The 17357-nt window shown below is 44.5% G+C and overlaps 1 protein-coding gene across 1 annotated transcript in view; it reads left to right on the forward strand.

The window, feature by feature from the left end:
• The window catches only part of GPC3 (glypican 3), a 1007260-nt gene that overhangs the window by 816033 nt on the left and 173870 nt on the right, over window positions 1–17357 (forward strand). Inside the window, exon 7 of the mRNA XM_077493112.1 lies at window positions 6741–6897. Coding sequence (XP_077349238.1) covers window positions 6741–6897 — 157 coding nt within the window. The remainder of the gene's footprint in view (window positions 1–6740; window positions 6898–17357) is intronic.

Consider the following 17357-nt stretch of genomic DNA (forward strand, 5'->3'; position numbering starts at 1 on the left):
TGAGGTGTGGCTTCCGGGCTATTTAAAGGAGAGAGGAGTTAGTTTTAGGATCTTGAACCAGGTAGCAGGAAAATGGAGTATTCAGTTAAAGTATTCTTTCACTCATCATACCCCCAGAGGACGGCCCGTAGAATCTTGTCAAAGACAGCGTTTTGTTTTATTTACTGTTTACTTTTTGTGAATAAGTAGGTGTACTATTTACCCCTAAGGCCTCATGCACACGAGACGCAGTTAAACGCGCGTTCAGATGCAGTTGGACAGTTTTTTCAACTGCCCCTGAACTCATTCAATGTTATCCTATGTGTCCATGCACACAGTCTCGTTTTTTTCCGTTTTTATGCAGTTGCGTTTAATCTCGTTTTTCCAGAAGCAAAAAAATGCGTTCAGAAGCAAAAATTTCCACGTTTCAGACGCAAAACGCGGTAAAACGCGGCAAAACGCCGCTACCGCGTTTAGCCGCGTTTGCGTTTATATGCGTTTTTAAAGGTGACCTTTTTTTTTTACATTAAAAATCTCAAAAATGATTGCAAATGATGAAAAACCATTAGAAAAATATTTTAAACAATTGCAATTGCAAGTGGACAATCCACAACTTGTGGCAAGTAACATGGCAGGTGGCAAGTGACGTGGCAAGTGGACAATCCACAACTTGTGGCAAGTGACGTGGCAGGTGAAGTGGCAAGTGACGTGGAAAGTGGACAATCCACAACTTGTGGCAGGTGACGTGGCAAGTGACCTGGCAGGTGACGCGGCAAGTGACCTGGCAGGTGACGTGGCAAGTGGAAAATCAACAACTTGTGGCAGGTGACTGGCATGTGACGTGGCAAGTGGACAATCCATAACTTGTGGCAGGTGACGTGGCAAGTGACGTGGCAAGTGGACAATCCACATCTCGTGGCAAGTGACGTGGCAGGTGATGTGGCAAGTGGACAATCCACTTGTGGCAGGTGACGTGGCAAGGGACGTGGCAAGTGGACAATCCACAACTTGTGGCAGGTGACGTGGAAAGTGATGTGGCAAGTGGACAATCCACAACTTGTGGCAGGTGATGTGGCTGGTGACGTGGCAAGTGGACAATCCACATCTTGTGGCAGGTGACGTGGCAGGTGACGTGGAAAGTGGTGTGGCAAGTGGACAATCCACAACTTGTGGCAGGTGATGTGGCTGGTGACGTGGCAAGTGGACAATCCACAACTTGTGGCAGGTGGCATGGCAGGTGACGTGGAAAGTGGACAATCCACATCTTGTGGCAAGTGACGTGGCAGGTGATGTGGCAAGTGGACAATCCACAACTTGTGGCAGGTGACGTGGCAGGTGATGTGGCAAGTGATGTGGCAGGTGATGTGACAAGTGGACAATCCACATCTTGTGGCAAGTGACGTGGCAGCTGACTTGGCAAGTGACGTGGCAAGTGGGCAATCCAAAACTTGTGGCAGGTGACGTGGCAAGTGACGTGGCAGGTGACGTGGCAAGTGACGTGGCAAGTGACGTGGCAAGTGGACAATCAACATCTCGTGGCAAGTGACGTGGCAGATGATGTGGCAAGTGACGTGGCAAGTGGACAATCCACAACTTGTGGCAGGTGACGTGGCAGGTGATGTGGCAAGTGATGTGGCAGGTGATGTGACAAGTGGACAATCCACATCTTGTGGCAAGTGACGTGGCAGCTGACGTGGCAAGTGACGTGGCAAGTGGACAATCCAAAACTTGTGGCAGGTGACGTGGCAAGTGACGTGGCAGGTGACGTGGCAAGTGGACAATCCACAGCTTGTGGCAAGTGACATGGCAGGTGGCAAGTGATGTGGCAAGTGGACAATCCACAACTTGTGACAGGTGACGTGGCAGGTGATGTGGCAAGTGACGTGGCAAGTGACGTGGCAAGTGGACAATCCAAAACTTGTGGCAGGTGACGTGGCAAGTGATGTGGCAAGTCACGTGGCAAGTGGACAATCCACAACTTGTGGCAGGTGACGTGGAAGTTGGACAATCCACAACTTGTGGCAGATGACATGGCAAGTGACGTGGCAGGTGATGTGGCAAGTCATGTGGCAAGTGGACAATCCACAACTTGTGGCAGGTGCCGTGGCAAGTGACACGCTAAATACAAGTACACTGCAGCTCTCACAGCTGCTGCTACTCACTCTGGTCTCACAAAATTGCTGAAATAGTTAATTTTTGAGCTGGGGAGGGTCTATGATGTTAGCTTAACTAAACGCTTCTAGACGCAAACGCGGTAAAACGCGGTAAAATGCCGCTAAATCGCGGTAAAAATCGCGGCAAAACGCGTGTTTCTAAACGCCGGTTTCAACATGTGTCCAGCAGCGTTTGCATCTGCGTCTCGTGTGCATGAAGCCTAAGGCTGCATTCACACCTGAGCGTTTTGTAGCTTGAAGCCTGAAGCCACAAAACGCTAGAGGGGAAAAAATCTATTATTCTCAATGGAGATGGTTCACATCTCCACTCCATGTCGCCTGAAGCCCGAACGCCTGAAGCCGAACGCCTGAAGCTCAAACAAGTTCCCGACCCTTTTTTTGGGCGTTTTTCTTCTTTTAGCATTGATGACCTTTTGCCCTGCACAAAATCGCAGCGAATCGCGGTAAAAAATGCTGCAACGTCGCAGTAAATTTGCACGATTTTCTCCTTGAAAACGCTACACTCAGGTGTGAATGTAGCCTTACTCATTCACATGGGTGAAGAGGTCACAACCCCACAGCCACTGGGTCAAGGTTGAAAGGAAGGGGCCTTTGTCCTCATCAATATGGAGACAAAATACTTTGCCAGGATAAGGGTCTGGTATACATGAAGGGTTATCTCTGGCAGTTTGTTTAGAGTAGTAAAACTGCTGAAGCTATTATTAAAGCGGAGCTCCAGCCCCTCAAATCCAAAAATTAAGTTAGCGGCTACAAATACTGTAGCTGGTGACTCTTAATATTAGTATGCTTACCTGTTCAGGTAGCCCGTGATGTCGGCACTCCAAGCTGATCCATCCATGGGCTTCCAGCACTGACGCCATCATTCCTTGTAAGGGAAACCGGCAGTGAAGCCTTTCAGCTTCCCAGCCAGTTCCCTACTGCGCATGTGTCAAGCATGCTGTGCTTTCTGAATGGCTCGTCGATGGAGGAAGGGGGCTGAACTTCCTGCAGTGAGGTCCATGGTGAGGTCTTCCTGAAGTGGGGATGGGTACCTGTCAAAAACAGGTACCCGCAACCCGCCACCCTCCCCCGAAAGTTGCCAAGTGTGGCACCGGAAGGGGGGGGGAGGCAGATAAGTGGAACTTCCACTTTTGTTTTGAGTGAAACTCCGCTTTAATGGTTATATCCACAGTGTGGTCCTGTGAATGTTCAAACGATACCAGTGCCATGTCCCAAAATTTTGAACCACAGACAAAACACTGGAAAATTTATATGGACTTTTTAGGCACAGACACAACAGAATAAAATGTACAAATATTTATTCACGAAACCCATAAAAGTTTGCTACAATAACCAACTTGTTATAAAACTCATAAAACAATGCATTCTGAAAGTATATCCCAGGAATGGTCTGCTGCTGGCCTGTATAGACTCCACCTGACTTTGATTGTGTCTACAATTATATGTTTATACCTAGTAAGTGTATATGCAACACTTACCTTGTTATTGGGAATTCATTCCATTATTTTAATATTATTTTTTTGTATGCACTTTTCTTTTGTATAGACGCATTACAAGCTCCTGAGGAAACGACTCTAAGGTCACAAAACATGTTGAGCAATAATGTCTAAGAAGGTGGAACCCCCCATAGCTGCAAGAGTTTACAGGCATTGCCTAGTCCATCATACTACTCCTATGCATTTTTAGTCCAGGGGGAAATACGCCTTGTGCATACTTTCAAAGTTGTTTTGTTTTTATGATTGGTTTTATAATAATTGTATTATTGTATGAAACGTTTAAGGGTTTTGTGAACAAAGATCTGTAAATTTTAACCTTGCTGAACATTCCACCACACCAATGCTATAGGTATGCTTGACACTGACCTCAATAATAATAGCTGGGACAGCCTGATGAATCGTGTGCTGCAGACACTGCCACCTTGGTGAGGCAGGAAAACGGCTGGCTGCTGGAGGAGTAGCTGAATAAAAATAAAAATAAGGGCCAGTCCGTGTCAGGAACTAGAGCGCCTAGCAGGAGATGTAGGAAATGCGCCTCAGGTGCCCGACAATAATTATGCCCTTGGTGACACCATCACTTAGTGGGGGTTTTGGGTGTGGGACTTAAGGGTATATGTGTTTGTGCATAAAATTTCTTAATGCCTTGACAAAGAAACTTTGGACAGAATAAACCCCTCTTGTTTGGACACATATTCTGCACTCCAGAGTGAATGAACAGGAAGCTACTGTACAGAGGCTTCCTGATCGTTCACAAACAGAAGCATAGTGAATACGTATAATTATGCTTTAGTTATGAATGACCAAAGGAGTAATCGGTACTGATCATTCACTGTGTTCATTCAGGAAAGGAAAGGACCAGTAAACATGACTTGTTTCCTGCTTGTCAGCTACCTGAGTCCCCTTGTTGAACTGATGGGTCCTGGGCCTACTATAAGAGGTCTGTTGCTACCTTTTGATTGGGAGCCTTGCCTTTAAGTATGAAGAAGCATTGCCTTCTCCCCCGTGACAGTTATTGGATCAAGCAGCCAGTCCCTAGGCTCAACTACTTTCTGAGCGAGGGAATCAGGGGGGAGGGCCTACCGAGAGACATTATGGGTCCTATACATGTTCAGTCGGCAAAGCAAATTTTCAGGTGTCAAGGGAGTTTCAGGTGTCCAGGGAGTTGGCTGATGATTTAACCACCTCAGTACCAGCATGCTCTCTATATTACCAGGCCATATTTCAGGTTTCAGCACTGTGATACTTGGACTAAAAATTGCTCGGTCATGCAGTGCTGTACCCAAATAAATGTTATATTATTTTTTGGGGGGGAAATGAAGGAACATGCTGGTATTTGGGGGTAAAAACCTGGAGCTTAGTGATGGTGCAGGTACAGGTCATACACAGAGGGATTAGGAGCTGAAGGTTTGATATACAAATTACATACAATGGAGGGATGGAGATGAAGGTGTTAATGTGCAGGGTAAAGGATTAATATACAGGTCAGATCAGGAATAGAATGGGGATGGGAATATTATGGTAGGAATGACGTTGGAAGAGTGTATTTAAATACCTTTGGCACTGTTAATGCATTGCTCTAGTGCTGGCTGCTAATCAGGAGTCTCACTGATTAGTGTGTGAGAGTAAAGAGTGCTTCCTTGTTTGTATTGTGTGCAGTCACGTAGCACAGAGCCACTCTCATTGGCTCTGTACCTTTAGCTTGTAAATTGCTTTGTCTAATCGCATCGTGACCAAAGGCCAGTGAGTGCAGGAATACACAGAAGCTCAGTCCTTAGAGAACGTATCGGTACATTCCCCTTGAGACAATGGGGAGCGAACTGTCCATACATGTCTGCAAGCCTTATTAAAAGGTGCAGATTTATAGAGACCCATTCACTAGAACTCACATTTTAAATGAAAGCCTTGCAGCAGTAGAGGATAAGGTAAATGGACAGCTGCTGGAAGGGTAAACTGCAACGCTTTACCCTCTTGCAGCTATGTTTTCTGACTGCGGTAGGAGACAGGGTGGTGCGCTATTCAGAGCATCATACTGCTCCCCCTTTTTTTTTTTCTTGGTGAAACTTTACTTGAAGTGCACAAAAGTGAAACTTCATTTATGTCACTGTGCAGCAGCACAATTTGCTGTGCTGCTGCACAGTGACATGTGATCCTGTACGATGCAATGCGATAAAATGCATCATCACGTCAAACACGTACGTCAGGCCTATAAATGGGCCAATAGCTTTCATCTCTTAGTTTATTGTGAGCATGCATGGCACTTTGTCCATCGGAATTGTCTACACACGATCAGAATTTATGCGATCGGATTTTTGTTGTTGGAAAATTTTAGATCCTGCTCTCAAACTTTGTGCGTTGGAAAATCCAACGGAAAAAGTCTGATGGATTTTCCGACAACATGATCCGATCGCACATTTTCCGTCGGAGAATCCGACCGTGTGTACAGGGCATTACAATCAGAAGTAGAATTTATGCCTATAAACCACTCACATCTATTCAATCTTTCATTTTGGAATAAATTAGGTTCAGCCCTTGATGTTCAAGGACTTGCAAAGTACAGTAGCTATTTCCAACCACTCTATCTCTTGTTTATACTGTTCCAGCTTTATATCACACTGAGCTGGCCACTGTTAGATTAGGGTGCTTCTTTGCCTTTGAAAGGTGTTCGATGACTGAAGCCACTTCCATTTCAAAGTCATGGCACTTGTCCTGAAGAGTCCAGATCTAATCCTGAAGACAGCTGCTCACTGACCTTCAGCTAGTCCTTTCATATTGCTGCCCTTTGGCCACTTGAGCTACATGATGTGTAAGTTGGGTAGGGCTAAAAAACAAAAAAACAAATGCATGCAGTTGATGCTTATTTGATATGTACTTCAATATGGGTATGTTAAATATTGCTAGGGAGGGATGTTTAGGTAGGATTTGGAATGGAGTGGCCCTGAGCCAGGAAGACCATTTGAAACTTGTAGTTCAGCTGCAGCTAAAGGCAGAGCATTTGCTTTGGATATCATGTTTGTATTAATAATCTTGCCATTATTTTTAAAGTATAATCACTCTAGGCTTTTCTTCTTAATAACTTCTCATGTGTCCTCAGCTTTTAAAGGGAATGTCAACACAGCGTAGGAAAAACAATGGAAGAACTGCAGAAGATGAGGAATCACAAAGTGGCGATTGCGATGATGAGGATGCATGTGAAGATGGCTCAGGAAAAAGTGCCCTAAGAATAAGGAATCGGCTAAGGTTAATACCAGGTAAGATGTATTTTAGTTGACACTAATAGCCGTATTTTCTAAAAATGATTCAAACACATTCTCTACCTAATATACCTGTAATCCTATTTTCATTCTATTTGTGGGAAAAAAAGGATGTAAATTTTGTTTGGGTACAGTGTTGCCTGAGCGCGCAATTGTCAGTTAAACCATGTAGTGCCGTTTCGCAAAAAAAATGGCCTGGTCATTAAGAGAGGGAAAATCTTCTGGGGCTAAAGTTGTTGATTTACTGTGACGTTAATGATGGAGATGCTGAAGTGTACCTTGAAGCAACATGTTTGTATCATGCTGTAGCGTGGTTTAGCTTTTCCTGCTAAAGTGACTCTACCAGTATTTTAAAAATAAAAACTAAACAATACCTGCAAGGAAAGGGGTTAATGCCTATCCCATCTTTCACCTGCTCCATCGATCTTTACTGTTATCACAAGTTACACTTGCTGAAACATCATCTGGCATTAATCCAGATGTGACAGAACGCTTGACTCCCCACTGTACTGTATTGGGGTTTCTTCTTCCAGCTCCTATTTTACTACGGTGCCCTGTATGGATTTGAAGACCAGAGGTCGGAACCAAAATCCGACACTCCCAGAAGTGTTGAATGCTGAATATTTTAGTTTTGTAGATTCTGGAGACAACGGGTATTAGCAGCACTCTTTACAATTGTGTTTTTTGTCTCTATTTTGAAAATAGCGTCTTAGTCATATTAAATAAGTTGAATATTGTGCTGTGTACTTGAAAAGTCCTAATGTAGAACTACCAGCACTTTTTTTTATTTTGGTTACAGTAGGGGAGGCTTATAACTCCTAGCAGTTTTTTGTCATCTGTTTCCTGTTAGGGAAATTTTTTCACTTCCTGTCGCAAAGCCACAACAGGAAGTGATAGGAAGTGATAGGAAATCTGTCCAAAGCGAGGCAAGTCCAGGGTGACCAAAGCTAATGTCCCTATTGAAAGATTTTCCTTCTATTTCTTTTCTGGAGACAACACAAAAGTTGGGATTTTCTTTCACTTTTTCTCTCAGTGATCCTAATGGTGACACAGAAAGCAATGAAAACTGGACCGCTGTTTCAATCCAGCATTAGCAGTCTCCTACTTTTCTTATGACATCTGTGCTTACAGCATCAGTACCAGTTCAAAGATCGTTAAAAGTCACTTATTTCATGCAACAATTTTAATACATTATCTGTACATTGACAGGTGTATTAAACAAAATATTAATATCTAAAATAATTCGTGATATGTGGTAGAAACATTAATGAAGCTAAATTCTGGTGCTTTTAATTATACTACTAGCCCTTTCCTATAGGAGCAGTGTGTTGCTGTGACATTGCGAGTTCAGGAAGGGGGAAAAAAACGTATTGTAAGTTCTATACATAAGAACATGTTTCTGGAAGCCTGATGTTAAACAGTTGTACAGTCTAAACAGTGTACACTTGTCCAAAAATAACCATGCTAGCACACAAGTCCATATGTGTGCATGACAAAGTATTCAGAAACAAGCATGGCATTATAGCTGATGCAGCTTTGTGTTTAGCTCTTTAGGAGTTAAATGTAGTGTTTTTAATGAAGCTAAGCAAAAAATAATTACTTCCAATACATATTCTGGTACAATGCTGGGTCTTGCAAATTGCAGAATTACCAGGCTGCAAGTCCTGGTTTGCCAATGCTCTCTGGCAAATTTTATTTAAACTTCCCTGGAAGTATACATATGGAAATGTTCTCTTTTGTGTTTTTCATGATGTCATGTCATGTTTTCATATTTGGTAGGAATGACCATTAGGTTTGTTGAGTTATGGAATTATTGCCCTAATACAAATGAAAGCTAACATCTGGTGAATTATAAGCCTTACTGATGCCCTTGGAGAGCTTATTTGTACTGCCTGTGGGAAATCTGTACCGTGGCCTATGAAACATTCATTCCTTCTGTGAGTTGTGTGTTGCTAAACTGGACATAAACCATAGTGTTGACAAACAGAAGATGCAGACCTCATGACTAAAGTATTGCTGATATTGCAACTGCCATGACCTTACATATATTACTCACATACCATTATATGCCTTAAATAATGACAACACATATCTTGGATTTAAATGGCCATAGCAGCCCTTTTATTAACAACTATAAATAGCACAATAATTTTTAATTTCATTCCACATAAACAAGAACTTTCCGAACCTAAGGTATCTAAGTGCCTGTTTCTATGTCTCAGGTAGATGAAGAATGTTTTCTCTATCGCGTTGGCTGTATCCAATACCACTTTACTATACTGGCCCCTAGCCACAGTTACACTGGTTTAGGGACAATTTATTACTAGTTTTTACACCTGATGACTGATAGCCCTTTACTGACTTCATTTAGTAGGGAAGGTACACCCATACCGAGATGGGCCCAACCCCTCACACCCCATGTACTGTTTTGACCATGCCGATACCCCTGCCTGCTGCTATGACAAAACAAACCCACTGGCAAAAATCCTAAGATCAAACACCCTGTAGCACCCGTAACCCACCTAGATGAAATACAATACATAAAACAACCCATGCAAACCACATAACAAAGTAACAGGGAGGGAGGAGCAGGCAAGTGTCTTCCACGCTGACCGGGCTCCCACTGACCTTCAATCAACCCCTCCCTTCTGCAGGATCCTGCTGCCACACCCAGCCACACCTTTGCCCCCTTTGGCCATCCAATAAGATGAGCCTTTTACTCTTATTTTACAAACCCACATTCTAAACTGCCCAACTACAGCTTACCTTGCAAATGCTGTCATGCAGGTTCTCCACTTATGCTACACATTCAGTTCCTGACCTTTACTTTCATGTTCCAAATTTCAAGGTACGGTAACGAATTGCTGGAGTATGAATCGGGGAACACCAGATGGTAATGGAGTATATATTGCATGTGTGTACATAAGACCCTGGACTAAGATCCATTGAAGATTTGTACTTATGTTTGCAGTCATAAATCTTCTGCTATTGTGAATCTTGTGATCTTGAACACCTGAAACAGTCATGTCTTATGGTGCAAGATAAAGGTTGTGTTTTGCCTTGATTTATGGAACAATTGTGAATCATAATGGTGATTCACGGATTACATAAAGGACCCAATTATTTAGTGGTTTATCACTGTGCACAAGTAGAGTGCAACCACCGTCAAAGTAACAGGGATCATAACGGTGGGTAGCTTGACTGAAAAAAGGGCCCTTTAGACATCCTAAACTCCTTTTCTCTCTCTGGGGAAAATCCCAGATTCTCTCACTCAGGATGCCATCCCCCAGATGTGAGATTCCCGTGGATTGTCCCATGCGGAGGGTAGAGGTGATCAAATATCTGGGGTTACATATCTCCAACTCCGTATCAGACATTATTGCATTGAATGTCGATCCCCTTTTGACTAAACTAAAATCCAGACTGCAGGCATGGCAGAATCTACCTCTGACACTCATAGGTAGGGTGAACTTAGTGAAAATTTAATTTTTACCTCCGTTTTTATATATATTTCGGAATTCCCCTGTTTGGATACTGAGATATATATTCAAAAGAAGAGATCAGCTCATAACAAATTTCCTGTGTCAGGGGCGACACCCCCGAATTAAACTCTGTGTGTTACAACTGCTGTGGAAACAAGAGGGAGTGACGGTCTGTCAGGTCACCTTGAGGCGAGGTGACAGATGCACACCCTAGGAATCAGGAGTGCACCGCAAGGTTGTGGACCCTACGGCTGACTGCTGCGGACGGGAGACAGGTCCCACCGGGGTTAGAGCGTAAGATCCCCTGGGGCGCGGAGTTTAAGAGCCAGAAGGTGTTCACCAGAGCCTCAAGTGGTGAGGATGGACTTGGCTGCAACTGGCTCCAGGTCGCGACCCTCAGGGTCCCCCAGGTCACACCCACAGTAGGCAACAGGAGGATAGGGATGGTGAGGGACAAAGCCAAGGTCGGGGCCACAAGCAGACAGGAATAGTCAGGGATATGCCAAAAGGTCAGGATCACAGGCAAACAGGGATAGTCAAAGACACGCCAAAGTCAGTAACGGAACAACAGAAGAGCACACGGCAGGTAACAGGAAGCCAAACACACAAAGGAATACACAATGGTTGATCAGCACTGTTGGCTTGCAATGCACATGTTAATATAAGGTTCCCTGATAGGGCCTGGGGTGGAGCCATGCTTAGAGCAGAGGTTATAAAAACCACCAGGTGGAAGTGGCTGGCCTCTTAGTCTGAACACATGAGGGGAGGTAAGCAAACAGGAAGATCACTGCATAACCATGACACGGTCCCAGACTTTCACAGATATTTCTTAGCGGGTCAGCTAGTTTTCATACATAGGTGGTTTACTATACCTGAGGATGACACTGCCAATACACTAGAGGCGGCTGTTGTTGGTTCGTATGAGGCACTGACACATCTCCCATATCGGGGTGTCAAGGCTCCGTATAGACTAATGATATCCATGCCTGCAGCCAGTAGGGCATGGGTAGCAGTGACCCTGAAGATGCTGAAAAACATAGTGGGTGGTGGGAAACTTCTACAGCTTGATGCCCTGAAAACTAAGTTTAACCACTTGCCGACCGCCGCACGACGATATACGTCGGCAGAATGGCACGGGCAGGCATAAGGGCGTATATATAAGTCCCTGCCTTCCCGCGGGTGGGGGGCCCGATCGGGCCCCCCCCCGGTGCCTGCGGCGGTCGGCATTCGTTCGGGAGCGATCCGGGATGAGGGGGCAGCCATTCATTCATGGCCACCCCCTCGCGATCGCTCCCGACGAATAGAAATGCTCCACGACATCACTTCCTCTCCTCACAGGAGAGGAAGTGATGTAATCTCTCCTCCGTGTCGGTATTTTTCGTTCCGGCACCGAGGAGAGAGGATCGGTGAGTTGCACCAACACACCACACGTACAGTAGAACATGCCAGGCACACTCACACCCCCCCTTTACCCCCGATCACCCCCCCCATTACCCCTGCCCCCCCCCCAGTCACAGTGACACCAATTGCATTTTTTTTTTTTGCATTGGTGTCATTTGTGACTGTAATAACTGTTAGGGCAGTTAGGGTTAGCCCCCTTTAGTTCTAATGTGCCCCCCTAACCCCCCCAATAAAGGTTTAACCCTGTGATCACCCCCCGTCACCAGTGTCACTAAGGCTGGGTTCATATTGCAGCGGTTTATGAGAACGAATGTGATTCGCACCGCACTGCAGTGCAAATCACATCCGATCTCTGTGCGATTCGAGTTCAGCCATACAGATAGTATGGCTGAATTCCCGCCGCACCCGCCGCAAATTCGGGACCCTTTTTTTGGTCCGCAGCAGAATCGGATCGCATGGGTGTTCACACCATGCGATCCGAGTTTGCAGATCGCACTGCGATATGCGAACTGATCTGGGGGTGTCATTAACATTTCACTGACACTCCCAGCAGTTCGCATAGGGCAGTGTGAACTGCCGCCGGGAGGCATGCGATGCGGGAACCCGCCGCGGATTCGTGGCGTTCCCGCATCGCTCCAGTGTGAACCCAGCCTAATAAGCGATCATTTTTCTGATCGCTGTATTAGTGTCACAGGTGACGCTAGTTAGGCAGGTAGGTATTTAGGTTCGCCGCAACTTTTTATAGCGCCAGGGACCCCCATATACTACCGCATAAAGCCCCCTGATTGCCCCCTAGTTAACCCTTTCACCAGTGATCACCATATAACTGTTACAGGTGACGCTGGTTGGTTAGTTATTTTTTTATAGTTTCAGGGCACCCGCCATTTATTACCTAATAATAAAGGTTTAACCCCCTGATCACCTGGCGGGTGTCATTTGTGACTGTAATAACTGTTAGGGCAGTTAGGGTTAGCCCCCTTTAGTTCTAAGGTACCCCCCTAACCCCCCCAATAAAGGTTTAACCCCGTGATCACCCCCCGTCGCCAGTGTCACTAAGGCTGGGTTCACATTGCAGCGGTTTATGAGAACGGATGTGATTCGCACCGCACTGCAGTGCAAATCACATCCGATCTCTGTGCGATTCGAGTTCAGCCATACAGATAGTATGGCTGAATTTGCGTTGCACCCGCCGCACCCGCCGCAAACTCGCACGGGACCCTTTTTTTGGTCCGCAGCAGAATCGGATCGCATGGGTGTTCACATCATGCGATCCGAGTTTGCAGATCGCACTGCGATATGCGAACTGATCTGGGGGTGTCATTAACATTTCACTGACACTCCCAGCAGTTCGCATAGGGCAGTGTGAACTGCCGCCGGGAGGCATGCGATGCGGGAACCCGCCGCGGATTCGTGGCGTTCCCGCATCGCTCCAGTGTGAACCCAGCCTAATAAGCGATCGTTTTTCTGATCGCTGTATTAGTGTCACAGGTGACGCTAGTTAGGCAGGTAGGTATTTAGGTTCGCCGCAGCTTTTTATAGCGCCAGGGACCCCCATATACTACCGCATAAAGCCCCCTGATTGCCCCCTAGTTAACCCTTTCACCAGTGATCACCATATAACTGTTACAGGTGACGCTGGTTGGTTAGTTATTTTTTTATAGTTTCAGGGCACCCGCCATTTATTACCTAGTCTCACTAGTGTACCCCTAAATTTAGGGGTGTCTACTTTCCAAAATGGGGTCATTTGGGGGGGGGGGTTTGTGCCATCTTGGCATTTTATGGCCTTCAAAACTGTAACGCCCTTAGAAAGCCTGAAGGCGGTGTGAAAAAAAAAAAAAAGTTTGTAATTTTCCCGCAACTTGTGGCAAAATATAAAATATTCCATGGACTCAACATGCCTCTCAGCAAATAGCTTGGGGTGTCTACTTTCTAAAATGGGGTCATTTGTGGGGGTTTTGTGCCATCTTGGCATTTTATGGCCTTCAAAACTGTAATAGGTAGTGAGAAGTGAAGTCAAATATTTACGCCCTTAGAAAACCTGAAGGCAGTTCTTGGTTTTCGGGGCCCCGTACGCGGCTAGGCTCCCAAAAAATCCCACACATGTGGTATCCCCGTACTCAGGAGAAGCAGCAGAATTTATTTTGGGGTGTCATTTCACATATGCCCATGGCATGCGTGAGCAATATATCATTTAGTGACAACTTTGTGAAAAAAAAATAAAAAAAAATTAAAGTTTGTAATTTTCCCGCAACTTGTGGCAAAATATAAAATATTCCATGGACTCAACATGCCTCTCAGCAAATAGCTTGGGGTGTCTACTTTCTAAAATGGGGTCATTTGTGGGGATTTTGTGCCATCTTGGCATTTTATGGCCTTCAAAACTGTAATAGGTAGTGAGAAGTAAAATCAAAAATGTACGCCCTTAGAAAGCCTGAAGGCGGTTCTTGGCTTTCGGGGCCCCGTACGCGGCTAGGCTCCCAAAAAGTCCCACATATGTGGTATCCCCGTACTCAGGAGAAGCAGCAGAATTTATTTTGGGGTGTCATTTCACATATGCCCATAGCATGTGTGAGCAATATATCATTTAGTGACAACTTTGTGTAAAAAAAAAAAAAAAAAAAATTTTTTTGTCATTATTCAATCGCTTGAGGCAAAAAAATAAAATATTCAATGGGCTCAACATGCCACTTATCAATTTCCTTAGGGGGTCTACTTTCCAAAATGGGGTCATTTGGGGGGGTTTTGTACTGCCCTGCCATTTTAGCACCTCAAGAAATGAGATAGGCAGTCGTAAACTAAAAGCTGCGTAAATTCCAGAAAACGTACCTTAGTTTGTAGATGTGACAACTTTAGCGCAAACCAATAAATATACAGTTATTGACTTTTTTTTTACCAAAGACATGTGGCTGAATACATTTTGGCCTAAATGTATGACTAAAATTGAGTTTATTGGATTTTTCTAATAACAAAAAGTAGAAAATATCATTTTTTTTCAAAATTTGCGGTCTTTTTACAATTATATCGCAAAAAATAAAAATCGCAGAGTCAGTCAAATACCTTTAAAAGAAAGCTCTATTTGTGGGAAGAAAAGAACGCAAATTTCGTTTGGGTACAACATTGCATGACCGCGCAATTACCAGTTAAAGCAGCGCAGTGCCAAAGTGTAAAAAGACCTCTGGTCATTTACCAGCAAAATGGTCCGGTCTGAAAGTGGTTAATCTTCCCAACACAACATTTGTTTCGTTATCTTCAGCTCAGACATGCATACAATGCCTAATTTGGAGATAATGGTATTACCCTGAAAATTTGTGATTTTGAGTCTTTACTGAGGGAGGACACAATATATGTAGGCTTTGTCTACAATATATGAAATACTTATATAGCGCACAATGCGAACTGAATCGCCTCTAGGTTAATATAGTTAATATATAAATTGTTCGATGAGGGAGGAGATCTCCTTGCAAAGTGTAGGGCGGTATGGGGTGAGGTGTTCCCTCAGATAGATGGGGATGACTGGGACGATGTATGGGACATTAATTTTACTAGATTGATCTCTGCTAGAGACCAACTCATTCAATTTGAATTCCTGCATTGCTTTTTATCTTACTCAAGCTAGATTGGCTAAGATGTTCCCTACCCAGTCACCTGGTTGCTGGTGGTGCAGTTCCCTCACTGCCGATTTCATGTACATCTTTTGGAATTTCTCGAACATTCAAGTATTTTGGAAGAGGGTCACAAAATGTATAGCAGAAGTAACAGCCATTCATATACAGCCTACAATAGAGGTGTGCCTTTTGGGACTGGTGGATAATCTAGCCCCAAAGAGAGTAACTCGTACTTTGCTGATGATCCTAATCTATTATGCTAGGAAAATGATAGTGTTATCATGGAAAAAGCCTAATCCTGCAGATGTATCAGTGTTTAAAGTGGGGTACCCCCTAAAAAAAAAAAATTAAAAGTCAGCAGCTACAAATACTGCAGCTGCTGGCTTTTAATAATCGGACACTTACCTGCCCCAGGGTCCAGCGATGCGGGGGAACGAAGCCCCCCCCCCTCGCTCCCCGCTCCGTTCGCGGCGCCGTCATGCATACTGTGGGCACCCGGCTGTGGCTTCACAGCCGGGCACCCACTGCGCTTGCGCGAGCGGCGCAGGGCGCCGTGATACGCCGTACAGTCACCTGGGACACATGACAGGTCCCAGGTGAATGTGCGGCGCGAGGGGAAGTGATGTCACCAGCCTGGGCAATGAGGAAGGCAGATTACGAGGGACCCCCTAGCAACCGGTATTTAGAGGTGAGTAAAAAATTTTTTTTTTGCCAATTATTTTTTTTTTATTTGTTTTACGAATTTTAAGCACTTTTAATTTTTTGGTGGCAACACCACTTTAAGGGTTTGGTTAATAGGGATGCACCCTTATACAAGGCTACATACATTAGCAGGGACATATTACAAAAAATTTGATAAGGTGTGGGTCAGTTGGATGAATAATGAAACTACAGTGGTGGATTGAGTGATACATAATAGCATGCACCTACAGTGGTTTTTTTTTTTGTATGTATGTATCTATCTGAAATAATTAAATGTACCATTGACTGTTATTGAGAAAAGGTGGCCTTATTATTATTATTATTTTTATTTTTTCACTGAGCAAGGGTTGGGAAGGAGGAGGAAGAGTCAATGCTGAAGAAATGTAAATAGTTTCTTTTTGTGTGGCCCATCGGGTCTTGTATGTACCTATTATGTTAAAAAAGTAATAAATAAAACGTAAAAAAAAAAAAAGTAACCTTGATCGTATGTACAAACAAGGGATACATATCAAGAAAGTATGTAACGTACCGGGTGTATGAGCTCGATGAGGTGGGGAAGGCCTCTTACACTTCCAGCCCAGGATCCATGATAGAGCAACCAGGTGGTGCATGAGTGCCTTGCTGGTCTGCTTTATGGAAGAAGGCTGGTCACTAGAACAGTAGAAAGATGCACTGGCTAAAGGCAGTAAACTGCTCACCAAAACAGCAGGAAGGTATGTTAGCAAGCCAGTGCCTACAATGAGCATGCATGCATGCCGGGGCACATGCTGTGAAGCATGCACATGTGAGACTGGCAGCAACCCTAAGTGATTGGCCTAAAGCAAACCTACACCTGCAAACAGGACACATTAGCATGTGTTCTATCATGACCTTCTTGACATTGCCCATCCCTAGGGACAGCCCCTGGATGCCTGACTGGACCAAATTTCTGGATGGGCATGATAAAACATATGCACCAATTTTCCCATATGAATGTTGCTCTACGGCTCCCCGGCTTAGCCGTTCTCTGTTACCCAGGGTTCTTCTGATCTGTAAATATTAATATTAGATGAGCTACCCCTTCCAGAATATATCTCCATTCTTCTAATGTGGTTTTAATTGCCAAAAGTTCCCCATCTCCCGGGTGTTAGTTTCTTTTAGTTAATTTTCAGATGCCACTGTACCTGTCAGTGGTCATAATGTTAGGGCTGATCAGTGCGTGTATATGTATGTGTGTTTGTATGTGTGTTTGTATGTATATATACATATATACACACAGTGCATCCAG

The sequence above is a fragment of the Lithobates pipiens genome, unplaced genomic scaffold, assembly GCF_037356315.1.
Source record: "Lithobates pipiens isolate NorthernLeopardFrog02 unplaced genomic scaffold, aLitPip1_a1.2 Scaffold_1, whole genome shotgun sequence".
NCBI classification, from domain to species: Eukaryota; Metazoa; Chordata; class Amphibia; order Anura; family Ranidae; genus Lithobates; species Lithobates pipiens.